The sequence below is a fragment of the Anoplolepis gracilipes genome, chromosome 10 (assembly GCF_047496725.1).
Source record: "Anoplolepis gracilipes chromosome 10, ASM4749672v1, whole genome shotgun sequence".
Lineage (NCBI taxonomy): Eukaryota > Metazoa > Arthropoda > Insecta > Hymenoptera > Formicidae > Anoplolepis > Anoplolepis gracilipes.
The window spans coordinates 3,810,292-3,824,584 of record NC_132979.1 but is presented as its reverse complement, the minus strand read 5'-3'; the positions used below and the strand labels follow the sequence as shown (position 1 = coordinate 3,824,584).

General features: G+C 40.7%; 1 protein-coding gene across 4 annotated transcripts in view; it reads right to left on the bottom strand.

The window, feature by feature from the left end:
* Lilli (AF4/FMR2 family member lilliputian) overlaps nt 1-14,293 on the bottom strand; it is a 202,348-nt gene that overhangs the window by 15,906 nt on the left and 172,149 nt on the right. For all 4 annotated transcript variants that reach the window (XM_072900452.1, XM_072900454.1, XM_072900453.1 and 1 more), the window contains one exon: nt 8,815-8,848. In XM_072900452.1, coding sequence (XP_072756553.1) covers nt 8,815-8,848 — 34 coding nt within the window. The remainder of the gene's footprint in view (nt 1-8,814; nt 8,849-14,293) is intronic.

Sequence of the window (14,293 nt, the reverse complement as noted above, 5' to 3'; positions counted from 1 at the left end):
CTCTGTCATCGTGTTCGTTTGCCACTCGCGGCACGTGCGCTTTTACCGTTTCGTTACAATTGACAGGCGGCTCCCGAACACGATTTCACAGTGGCGCGACATCGCGAATACAATCAGATTAAAAAAAAAAAAAAAAAAAGAAAAAAAAAACCAGGCAACAGGAAACGTCATCGCATAAACGATGTCACGATATATGAAAAACTCGACATATTCATCACGTGTAAAATGCATCGAACATGTGTCTATAAAAAAGCGTAATATCAATGTATGCAAGGAATGCGACAAATCGTACATTCCAAGAATGTAAGGCTCTCCATCATATAATAGAGACAAGAGATAATTGTAGATAAAGTACGCAAAAGTGAACAATAGGCAAGAAACTAATGGATTAATCGGTATAATTAACGCGCGACATAACGAAAGGCAATATCCGCGTTGGTTAGCTCACAGCCCTAATTCTTCTCTACGATGCAGTTTCTATACTAAGCAGCATGATACAATACTATGTACATACGTGTATGTGAGCATATATATGTATATGTGCTCGGAACTGACGCTAATATAAGTTCTGCTATTAAAGAGAGGGAACGACGAGGAGCGTAGAGAAGACCGGAGGGAGGTGGTCTTGAGAAGAGGAGGTCGGGAGGTTGGTCGTTGAAGCAGGTGGTGGTGACGATGGAGGACAAGACGGAGGAGGCAACGATGCGGTAACGCGATAGTAGTAGTGGTGATGCCACTGATAGTGACGGTATAGTGGTGAATAGAATTCCACGAAGCTAGCTAGCAAGCCCGCTTGTTGCCAATGACTTTGGAAGTTTCAGAGTATCTCCAGGGTATCTCAGAATTGGTGTGTATATACGCGTCGATATATATGTTATCAAAATATATATATCGTGACGATGGTATTAATTAATTGGCGAAAATCTGGGGTTGATTTCTCCCGATCGATAGCATGACAACAATTCTCTCTAATATTTGTGTTAAATACATTTATAAGAATATTTTCACGTAGCAGTCTATCTTCTATTTCTAAATATTTGACGGAATTCGTATTAAAATTGAAGATTTAGATAATTTCAAATTATATATGTTTTTTATATTCGCAAAAATTCATTAAATATTTTTTTAAGACTCTGAAATTTTTTATTCCGGAAAAATTATTCCAAGCGAGAGAGCAGACATTTCTTGTGAGCATCTCCAGACCTGCTACAAGATGTTCTCTTTCCGTAAAAGAAAGATTGAGAAACCCGGAGATTTATCAAATAATCCACGACTGAAAAGCTATTCGGTAGCGGTGGAACGGCCTGTTTATATCTATCGCTTCCTTCTTCCTCTTTCATCCGTTTTCTCCTCTCCTGACTTTTTCTCCTCTCCAACGACAGCCGACTTCGTTCCCTGGTTGATCCCCTTTCTCTACCACCACCCTCCGTCTTTTGTGTCTCTTTCTTCCCTCTCTCTATTTATCCTCTCATTTTTTTTCTTCCATCTCTCCATCCCTCTTTCCTCTAAAAGGCGAATTCTGCCTTTGTCTCTGTCGCGAACCCCTTTAAACCTCACCGTCGTCGTGTTTCCATCTCGTTTCAACGCGACGCGGATCCATCTCTCTTTCTTTCCAGCGAGTTACGCTTTCGCATTCCCTCCCGTACTATGGCTTTAAACCTCCCTTCCATCTCTCTCTCCTCGTCCGCTTTACCGCTTCTGGTTATACGCCATCTGCATCCGCGTAACGCCGTCGATGCAGCACGCACACGTGTGTACCCTCCGCGTCTGTATGCGTGAATGTGAACACGAATGCGACGTATATACGTACGTGTGTCCGGGTGCAGTCAGGGCTGGCTCGATACAGGGTGCACAACACCTGTACCTGACAAGAGTGAATTTCCGGCAGATTTGCGGTGCTCGAATACACGTCCGATACGATTACGTGTATGTCATCGCTTTTAATTAGTTCGATTAAATTTCTTCTGGCGAATGGCATTTTGATGGCGCATTGTGTATTTCGAGAGGCAAATAATATTGTTTACAAGTTAATTAGGATTCAGCGTTCGAAATCTCTCCTCTAGATTCTCTATATTAAATAAAGCTGTATCTTAAAAATTGAATCAATGCTACGTTACATTATTATTCATCGCGACATTAAATTAATTAACGCTGACTACCAACTTCTCTCTTCTTCATTTCAAACCCGGCGAGACGACAGTTGGACCGTCGCCTTTCCCTTCGATCGGGGAATGCAAGTCAAATAACAGCTAATTGCTTTCGCTAAGTGGTAAAACATCTCTGAAGATTAATGAACGGTGCAATCCGGCGCGTGTTAATTATCCTCGAAGGAGGGATGGAATTGGCTTTCCGCTCTATTTGACTTCTACTTGTATATATATATATACACGACGCGTCGCGATCGAGGAAAGAAGCGGATAATTTTAGCCGACTCTACTACTCGACGGCTAAATTTGCGAAGACCGCGCGAACGTGATATCCTCCACGCCGAGAGTTTCGCAATCTCTCTCTCTCTCTTCTCGCCGGGCTCCTCTCCTCCCGTAATGATTACGGGGAGCGCGCGGTCCTCCCATAAGTCGAAATGAACCATCTCTAAATGCGTATCCTCCTTCTCACCTCCTCTCCCTCTAACCCACTTTTAACCACCCATTCTTCCTCTGCCCATCCCGGGTCGACTTGCCGCCGCCGGTTAATACGCCACTCATCGTTCACCGTCCTTGCGTCTACGTGTGCGTGCATACATTAAGTTCGCCGTCTCTTTGTATTGTGCACCGCGACTCGGTGTACGGAGGTCTGCATAGGTAGTGGAAGGCGCCGTACGGGCGAGCATCAGTAATAATTTCACTTCCATCCTGCTCCATGGAAAAGAGGAGAGAGAGAGAGAGAGAGAGAGAGAGAGAGAAGAGAGAAAGGGAGGGAAATAGTCGGAGGTGGATGGAGAATTTTGCGCGCCTCCAGCGCGACGGCGCGACGGCGAGGCCGGGGATGAGATATGGAAAGCCGAGGGAAAGAGGAGACGAAATATCGGTACCCGAGAAGATAAACGCGTGGCTCGCTCTCTCTTTCTCTCTCTCCATGGCAAATTTGCGCGACAATAAAGCGATTAGCGACGATTGCGTCGCGGTGCACGTGGCGACTCCGACGAGGACCTTCGCGTCAGATGATTTCATTTTCACCTTGTGGCGATGTATAACACTTTGTCCTTTCGCTTTTGCGATAAAGATGTAAACAATTTCCTGCCTTTCCTTTTTCAATTAAACCATTATCCATTTGAAAAAAAAAAAAAAATATATATATATATATATATTATTTATGTCAAGAATGTAGAAAATGAGATTTGTAATATCGTACGTTTTTGAAAATAAAAAAATCATATTGTCGCTTAAATATTTCTCGCTTTATGAAAAGCAGATAAATAAAGTCGGAATATCTATATATATATATATATATATATATATATATATATATATAATTTTCTCTGTTTATAATTTTGATTGAATCAATTATTCTTCGCTGATTTTATTGTTCACGATAGTTTTCGACTAATCGAATAATCATACGGAATAATTGGCTGCCTGAAAAACAATTGAACGTTCCGATGTTTTTCGCTAACTATGTTTACAGAATGCGATTCGCTTTGAAGCCAACGAGTTAATTTAGATCGCAGTGGGCGCCTGGTGTTTCTGTTGGACTGTCGAAAATAGACACACGCGCTGAATTAAACGGCGACGCTCGTTAATCCCGTTTCTAACCGATCGACGTCGCGACGTTAAAAAAGACATCTCGAAGGAATTCGCGTGCCAACCGTCGCGTCTCGCTATTCATAGAAACCGCTAGAACACGATTGGTAAAAAATAAACTTCCTTAGCGACGGGGAATATTTTAACAGCAAAGGCCCACGAGCAATGTTTTTAAATATATTTAATATAAATATATCTTTTTGCAACTTTGTCGTATAATAAAAGCTCGCATACACATCGCGTGATTAATTTTTTTTCATACGCGTGTTACAAATGGCAATCTCGAAACGCGAGAAGTAAAAAACTTCCGTGAGCGCGTTCCAATCGAGATTCCCTCCGTTTCGCTGTTTAATAGCTAGCGATAGCTCACACGCCCGTCTGTCGACAAAGAGCGATTACGATAAAACTCACTCGCGCGGTAGCGAGATATGAAACGAATCTCGAACTACGAGCCTCTTTTTCTCTCTTCCCGTTGCCGAGCAAACTGCCGGAACATCATCGCGCGCGGAAAAACGGCGGGAAATGAGTAACAAAGGGCAGAGTCTGCAGTAACGAGCTCTCGCGCGATCTAGGTCGTTTACTTGGCGCGAAACCGACGCCGGAAGCGGACATACGGCGTTAAACACCATAGGTGGGCCGTCGCTCCGGTTAACGATGTCTCATCCGGTTTAATCCCGCGACTTAGTTAACGCCAGAGGCATATAATCGGCGAGGTGAGCGCGCGTACTTTATCCGCCTTCTCGTTTTCATTCGTCGAGAGATCTCTGTCGCGTCTGGCTGTTTGGCCATTTTCAGCCCTCACTTTCCGCGATCGCGTTAATGAGATTGCCCGCTTTAGAGAGCATTCCTTAATCCGTGGATGTAAATTATCGCGAGTTGCACGACTGACAAAAAGCGACGATCCTCGTTAATTTATAAGACGAATTTACAATTGTCCAGTTCTAAATTTGTACACATTCCCGATCTCTCCTGTGGCTAATAAAAGTAAAATAATTTATATGTATAGCTTTTGACAAATATCTTTGATATAACTGAAAAGAGCATTTCAATTTTGTAAATTACAAATTAGAATTAAATTAAATAAAGCATAAGGAGGAAAACAAAAAAAAAAACAAGATTCTTAAATGAAATTATGGATATAAAACAGGTACCACTATAGAATTTTTCACATTTCAGGAAAAAATATTTGCTGACGTTTCTTCAGGACTTTAATGTACTATTACAAATATGTATAAAAGACGTATACATGGCCGATTTAATCGAATAATCCTCAGAAACGCGTCTTTGTGCATCAGAAAATCTGCGGAGCATTTTCTCGAGAGACATTAAACTTCTCCAGCGATGATTCTAATCTGCAGCGAATTTTTTTTCGTTGTTGTCGGGAAAAGCCGTGACGCACATCTGACAGCTAGGATTTTATTTGCAACCCGGTTTTCTGCCTCCTTTTATCGTCGTAGCATCTTCGACTTTACTGCAACTGCGCGCACGCGAAGCAACGCTCGTTTTCATTACTCTCGCCAGATAGAGTCGGACACGCCTTGTTGATTATACGTCTCTTTGTCATTCATATATATCGCGACAATGTGCGAAGAATAATCGGTGATTCTCTTCTGTTGTTCGAAATCCTCTTACAAGTGGCGCTACATTGTAAGTGATGGATGCAGATCACGAGAAAAAATACGAGCAATTTATCATAAAATCAATCAATAAATCGTTATTAAAATGAAATTAAAGGCTTAACTAAACTGGCGAGAAAATGATAGAATGATATGTAATATTTACATACAAAACAACGATTAATTATACTTCTAATTATACCTCTATAAATCTTGATGGAATCGTAATTAGAAATCCCGGGTATGTTGAACGTAAACTGTCATTCGATAACGAGTTTTTCTTTCTCGTAAACGCTCGTTTATACTTCGTCATATAGTACGTGAATACTCTCTTTACTTTATCTTTTCGATAAGAGAGTGGAAAGACTTTTCAAGTTTGTAACACTCAACTTTCAATCTCTCACCTTACAGTTTCTTGTCATTCTTAACTTGATTCATTCAATGCTCACTTTCAATACGCTTTCTCGATTTCTAACTTGAGAATCAAAATTCTCAATAAATATTCTAGTCTTTATTCACGAGTTAAGACTTTCAGTTTACAAATATTGCAAGTTAGATGCAATTATAATTAATAATAAACAATTATCATATTATTCTCGGACGCGTAAATTTAATCATCTATCGTCGATATTTACTACGAGTTATCGTGCGATTTAGATTTAGATTGCAATAGCAGAGCTTCACGTTTAAGAAACCAAATAAACATCTGAATGGAAACATCGTCGCGCTGCTAAAGCAACGTATGAGCATGAAAAGCTCGTAGTGAGAAATCTCTGACGCGCACGGCCGGTTTCTTATGTCGACGATGTTACTTACGTCTGCAACTCGCGCACATGCCGTAGATAGGTATCCCGATAAATCCGTTATCGCGATTCGCGATATACAATGTGCATCTCGAATGCCAGAAGACGCTCGACAAGGTACGAAGTAATCGAGCGATCTGATGCGGTCATAAATTTCACGCGTAATCGGACAAAACGTGTACGAGAAGAATAATAATTATTAATTACGATTGTTAGATTGTGTATTAAACCGAATGAAATAATTTAAGAATCGAAAGATTCCAATTCTCGTTCGAAAAAAAAAAAAAAAAAAAAAAAAAGCAATTCACAAGCTTCTCAATTCTGTGAATTGAAAAAATGATAAATGTCGAATAAATTAAGTCTCGGTATTAATTCGAATCGAATTCCGAATTGAGAATTGAAAATTAACAGTTATATATACTTGATAAATCGTTACTCATCGACAAAGAGAGAACGAAGAATATTTGCACACTTTATTGCGAAATAAATCGAGCGATCGCGAAGAACCAAAACTCGTTATCAGCTCGTGTAAGTTTGACGAGTCGCTTATCGGATCGCCACAAGGACGCGAACCGCTCTGATAACGCACGAACGAACTTCTCTTTGTTACATTGCAAATTTCGCAAATGGAACCAATGCAAATAGGACCAATATTTTTCGCGGAAGAGCAGAAAGGAAGAGAAATATTTACAGTCTATTCAAATTTTTATGAGGCGAGAAGTGAGATTTAATCGTTTACACGTCAATCGTGTTCTGAAAAAACCAACGAGGAAATATCGAGATACTTCAAGTATAAAAAGGAATTTCATATTTAAAGTAATATGATGATTAATTCATTAGAAGTTTAATTTGTTGGCAACTGATTTTCTTGCGTGTGCTGTCAAAAACAACGTGGTACTAACAGTTTAATTAGTTTTTAATTCTCCGCGTTAACGACGCGGCAGGTAAGCGATTAAAATTTCGCTTAAAGCGCTGATTATGCACCCTTTCCGGAGCCACACGGTGTGCACAAATAAAGGATCAGCCCGAAACTCCGTTTCGGAAAGAGTACGAAACACGAGGAAAAAATCTGTCCGGTCGCGACCCACTTTTCCGTCGTAGGCACGAGCGTGCGGAGCGGCTGTTATTAGAGGGGGAAATTGTTAGAAGGGTCGAAGCCCTAAGTTAGAGAACGAGGGGAAGCGAGGGTGGGAAACATGTTCCTGCCTACCCTTTTCGTTGGGGCTCGTTAATTTCTTTCTCTCTCGCTCCTGATTAATCACGGCGATGTAAACCGCCCCGATTTCAGGAAATCATCGTATTACACGACACGGATACACTGACCGATCAATTCTTGTTTCCCGAAAATCTTCCCACAACGCGAATTCAATTTACGAGACGCTACGTACGCCTAATCTCATTTCCATGCAGTATGCTTTCGTTATAGCATTTCGTCTATTTCACTTTATTCTGTATCAAAATTGATGCTTGGTAATTACCATTGACATTATATGAGGAAGGACAGTAGTGATGCGAAAAGTGATTTATTATAATTAAAGTAAAAAAGTAATTCATTATAACTAAAGTAAAAAAAAAAAAAAAACCATACAATCTCTTTAGTTGTAATTATTTAGGCCAAAAATATAAATCATTGTTTCTAAATTATTGCGTTGAATTAACGTTTCTGAAAATCTATTCGTTATTTGTTAAATCGAACAGATTTTATCGAATCGAGAAAAATATACATGTATAAGCAAAATATATTTTATCGGAAATGAGAGATTTTTTCGCAAGGAGTTTCCAAGTTTACACGAGAAATTTTCAGGAAATGTCGACGGAAAGGTGACGATGGGGTAAAAAGGCACGGTAAGATCGTCATAAAAATGTACGGAGTGTTTCGTCTACGAGGGAGAAGAAAGAAAGTTTTCCAAACCGCAGCCGCACAAAGGCAAGAAACTCACGACACGTGAAAAACTTGGAAAACATCTTTATTAGAAGTGTTTCCCGGATCATCTTCGTTATCACTTTTATTTTTTCTTTTTTTGTTATAAATATATAACGATAATACAGAAAACATTCGTCGCTCATTTCTGCTTCGGTAATTTTACTTACAAGTTCTCGCGATATGTACTTTTTGCACGGATTAAAAAGCCGCTTGTAAACAATAGAGACGGCGGTTGTGTGTAGTAAAGAAAGAAAAAAAAAAAACAACAAAAAATTCGGCAAAATAATCAACGCGCCGAAAAATTGCAGCGCGCCGAGCGGTTTAATTAAAAGCTCCGCGAAAATCTGGAAGTAAACTTTACGGTTTACTATGTAACCGAGATATTTGCCGACGCGTTCGCTAGTGCTTTTGCTACTTGTTATATATTTGCGCGATTTGTTTTTCCCGATTACATATTGCGAGTGATTTAAATGTAGCAAAAATATTAAAAAAAAAGCGCACTATTCGACGTGAGCTGAGAAAAAAATTCTCGATTATTCGAATTACTCGAATGTATAATTCGCGTGCCTGCATTTCTGTCATGAAGTAAACATATGGTTTTAAACTAAAAATATTTTTTCTCTTAATAAAATAGAAAAGTTATTGAGAGCATTAAATATGGATATATAACGAAAAGTAATATTTTTGACATAAAGTTTTTGGACTAATGTACTTATATATTATATACTTACGCAGATAGTCTACTGGTGGGATGTCTGTCGCGTTCTGTAACAGAAAAGATAAGAATGGCAATTAGCAAAATTAGTAGCAATTAAAGAATTACCTGATTATCGAGGTCTAAGGACGGCACGCCGTCCTACACTAAAATGAAAAAATAATCATCTTATCTCCTAAGTACTTGTATCAATTTGTACAAATTTTCTCTTTTGTCTACATATTTTTAAAGAATAATAATAGACCCTGTCTTGTACTGTTACATCTGTTCATCGATTTAAAAAATTAAATATTAAAGTCTCTATCTCTTGAAAAAAAAAAAAAAATAATCAATAATTACTAATATATATTTATACATCATTTTTGTGTGAGTACAGAATCAATATGAACACGTGGAGATTTTTAATCTTTGTGACCTGAAATTTCGCGCGTTTCAATAGTGTGAGAAGAAGCTAACGGTTAACGACATTCAAAAAGCAAAAAGAAATTCAGGTAGGTATGTTACGAAGAAGCGGTTTGTTGCGTTCCACGCAACCGGCATCGATATGTCGTCCTTCTGACGGGACCGTCTGCCGTGCGCGAGATTGCCTTTAGAAATTCGATGACCTGCTTGCGACGATAGGAGGGGGAAACAGAAGAAATAACGATGAAAGGAAGAAGTGGAAGAAAGCCGCACACAGACTGTGAGCCGCGACCGGCATTGCGTAAACAATAGCGTACACGCAATGCACGCACGCACGCATGCATGCACGCACGCACGCACGCACGCACGCACGCACGCACGCACGCACGCACGCACGTCATGGGAAAAGGGACTCTCTCGGGGTACTCGGGCAAGTTTACGGCATGAAAGGGGGGCGAGCAGAGTGCGCGGGGGTTAAATTCGAAACAGAGGGCTGAACGCATGGCCACACGGCCATTCTGACCCGCCATATTTTACCACTCGCGTCTAATGCGGAAGAGCGCGTGTGTGTTTCGACGTTATTACGAAGCTACGCGAGAAATTACACTGCCGTGACACTGCCGGAAATGAAATCCAGCAAGAGCGGAAAGTTTGTTGGTAAATCTTTTACCCGCTGTCTAGAATTTATATCAGCATCAAATACTGAAAACTTTATATAATTATATAGTGTGTGTGTGTGTGTGTTGTATATAATTCTCTCTTCACCATATATTCTTATATAAAATATATCATAAATATATATTTGTAATTATATCTTGTATGTCTTCTTCTCCTTCTATATTTTATATATTTTAAATATTTTAATAGATATGTATATATATATATATATTTTTTTTTAATGGGTCATATTGGCATGTTATTATTTCTCATGTTGTGCATGTATGCTAAATAATTTATATTCATAATAAAGACTCTTTGCGATTATTATGTCAATAAATGATTATATAATCGCATGTCGAAACACTTATTATTCATCAGCCCGTCATGGTCGCTATTCCAACAATAGGTACGAAATTATCCGGCAATCTTCCACCGTCTAATTATCAATATTCGCCGCGTTGCAATTTAGCGGCCAACTCAGTACAGATGACTGCAATCAATCAGTAGCACAGCATACAACAAGCACAGCTCTCGATGTCGGAAAATAAAATAATTAGCGCTAAAGTATCACGAGGCCGCGTTTTGTGTTAACGACTACATGTCAATAATTAGTCAAGTTGACACCACTTAAGCCTTTCAATGTGAAAAATTTAAATATCCCAATAATTTCTGAAAGATAAATACTTAATATTAAAAAGCCAACATTGCTTGGCGCGAAGTAAATATTAAATATCCAACTGAAGTATATAAGATCGTTTAATAAAAGATTGAATAATATAATTTAACAATATTAACTGAAAATACGCGCCGAGAGTAGTCGTTCTACAACTATCAGCAGCATGAAACGGCTCGTAAATAATTTCGCGTACTAAATTTATCCAATGTAAACACAATCTATAAATTTGTCAATCAAGTCTCTTGTGGCAGAAAACCGGTTTACAAAATGCCGGAAATCATGTAAATAAAATTATGCCAGGAGATTGTCATTAACAGACACAAATAAGATTATCGAGATATAAAATTTGCCAGGCGATAACAAAGCGCGCAAACTTTTGATCGCTCTATCTCTGCGCGATGACTATGTGAAATTACCACAGCGTAGTAATTTCACAGAGATCGATCGATCGAATGGAAAGTGAAAGCAAACCGACTTAATGCAGCGCACCTGATAACAGAAGATAGCTGACAGCGCCTTGAAGCAGCTCGAATCTGCTGAACATGACTTATCGCCCACGTTGCTGCCGCTGTCGTTGTCTCTGTTTCATGTTACTCACACTTACTACGCAAATAAGGCACGATCGTCGACGAATGCACGAAATGATGCTGTAACAGATGCGACTCTTCTGGACAGTTGCCGTTTTTAACCCAGTGCCATTCACACGTGAACTATTAAATCTGTCAAAATATTTACCCTTCAGGCTTTCGTCTGATTATATCTGAATTTATATGTATTATACACTCGCGGAGAGATAATCTGTTGATTTGTCGAGGTTTAATAAAGTTCACTGAAAATTTACAATTCAATTAAAATTTCATGCGACTCACAACGAATTAGATTAACGCGCTCGCACTTTCGCCGACAAGTTATGACACGCGCAAAATAGTATTCTTTGAAAAACACTTTCTTTCCGTTATCGAAATCCCGCGGATTATATTCCGTTATCACACCGCACAATGCACTGAACTGCATCTGCTGGAATCAATTTTATCTGAGAAATTTGTAGAAGGTAGCCGCGAGTGAGTAGTCGCTTGCCGAACAAACGGAGCATTCAACATGCTTAAATACAAAGCTCACATTATCCGAGATATTCCAAAGTTTTAAGGCGAGGAATAAATTCACACACTTATATATGCGCGTATACATGGAAGACAGAAAATACGCCGATAAAAACCGTTGCCGCAAAGTTTTCTTCAAGGTTGCGAAAAACGTCAGATTCAGATTCACCATAGGCAAAGAAATGATTCCTCTAACCGTGAAACGCGCACGCGTGAAGAGTATATATATATATATATATATATATATATATATATATATATATATGTATATATTCATCAAAAGCTGACGTTTGTTCGATATCTCCACGTCATGAAACAACATTACATCGCGAAGACAGATGTCGGTGCGCCAACAATTCTTCAAGGTCGTAAAATTGCGAGGCCGAGAAAGACCTTCGGCGCGCAAACTTGGGCGCGCTTCGTTAAAACTCGCTCGAAAGTTGAGATTAACTTCTAGGCGTCGGGAGAGTGCACGATATCACGGCACGAGGCGTCGAGAAAAGAAAGAACGCGAGAAGAAGAAGGGAGGGGATGCGAAAAACAGGGGATGGCTCTTCAAGGTCGACGCGGGGTAATTCGTCGAGTTTCGCGCCGGAAGTGCAAACACGTCCTCGTGGCTCTTACACGTGAGTGACTGACCCAGACCCCTCGGCTGGAATCCGGACAGAAGAGGCTCTTCGGAGTTACTTGTGTACACCTCGCTGAACTTACACACACACATGCGTGCGCGCCCACACGCCGGTACCTCCTACTCTTCCGGTAGACACCGGAAACGAGTGTGGTGACGACACATGTACCAGTCCAACCGTTTCTCCTCTGACGTTTAACATGTGACTCTAGCGGCTAATTGTTGTTCCCACCGGGAACAAGAGAATATGTAAATTGACATTTCAGTAATCGTAATCTAGTAACCAGTTGATCGCAACTGTATGCAATTAAGAAGCAAAAATTTCAATTGATGGAAAAAAAAATACGTCGGGATTATTCGACGAAATACTTTTCTTTGGAATACCTCGTAGATATCTACTTCGCAATATCAGATCAGATTGTAACAATTTCGCTGACCCGAGGGGCACTCGATTAAATCGTGCCGAATAAACGAATCGACGACCATGAATAAGCGCGTCGCGCTCATGAATTCGAATTCGCTTGTTGAAACTTCCGGCGGTACGCCGAAATTATCGATTTTACGATACGCGATACACGCTGAATGTGGGATCGAGTATCTTATTCGACGTTCAACGCGAGACCGCAGGAATACGCGACGAGCTTATTCAAGAGAAATGCGCTTCACACACACACACACACACACACACAATAGCGCATGGAAATCTTAATTATAAATTTCTGGTAAGCGCATAACACACGGAACGATATGTATAAGCGATTATAAATTCAATTTAACTCTATTATATTTCTTCGCGAAGAAATCGGAGAGCGTGCTTCGTTAAACAATCGTGCAACTTCCTTTGAACTCTGACCTCGATTGAACCTCGTTTCGAAACCTTCGTGAACACGATCGATGATGACGCGGAGTTTCCTCGGACAACCTCACGTCAATATTGTATAGCGGTACGATTGATCGCGCGAAACAAATTTTAATGAGACGGTGATAACTCCGTCGACGACAGTGAATGATAAATATGCGCCGAGAATGGAAAGCTTTATGAAGAACGTCACGCGATACACTTCATCGCAGCAATGTGGAAGGGGGGAGGGGGGGGGGGACGCGTCAGTTGAACCTCGTTTTGAAACTCAACACCGCCTCGAAGCGATCGATATTGCGCGCAACTTTGTCTTCCCCCCTCCCCCTCCCCCTCCCCTTTCCCTCCTCTGTCGTCAACATTTCACAGCGAATTGAATTTAAATGAGCGTCAGGCGTTCGATAATACGCGGCATTGATTAATTCAAATATGCACATCCAATTATCGCTCGCGCATCCTATCCATTGTTGCGCTTCTCGTCACAAACTAATTTAGCTTTGCTTCCTTAACATTTCACCCGACATACACCGTGTCGCATGGCACAAAATCTTCATCAACAGCCCAAGTATCGCGCGATACTCCCGGTATATATACTTTTCGCGTCTTACAATGTATCTAATGATAGAAAAATTGAATTTCGATTAAAGATTTCCACCTCTTTTTTTTTTCACTTCCACCCGAACCCGAGGGGAGTGGGATCGATCGATGGGTATGTAAGCTCAGCTCCGGCAAATGCTCGTCGCGACTCTCGCCGCGGTATACAAGTATATCGGGGGAAATTTAAACACCGGAAACAATGGGAATTTCGATGAAAAGATTCTTCTCGCGTTTATAACTCGCTTCTAAAACTCTCCACACACACATACACACACACACACCGAGTTATAAATTCCCGCCGACATTTCACACGTCTCCAACCGCGACTGTCCGAGGTAAGTTTTCAATTGCGTTAGAGAGCCAAGCGGCGACGCGTACGGTCTTAACGAAGCGCGTTGGTTGACTGAGGCTCGAAGGGGCCCCTTCTAGTCGGGCGGCATCGACGGCACGATTTTCTACTTACCACCACGCTGTCGCTGTCGCTGTCGCTGTCGCTGCTGCTGCCGCTGCTGCTATTGCTCGCTGCCGGGTGGCGCGGCAAACGGGCCCCGTAACACGCGCCAACAAGAGGGGCCC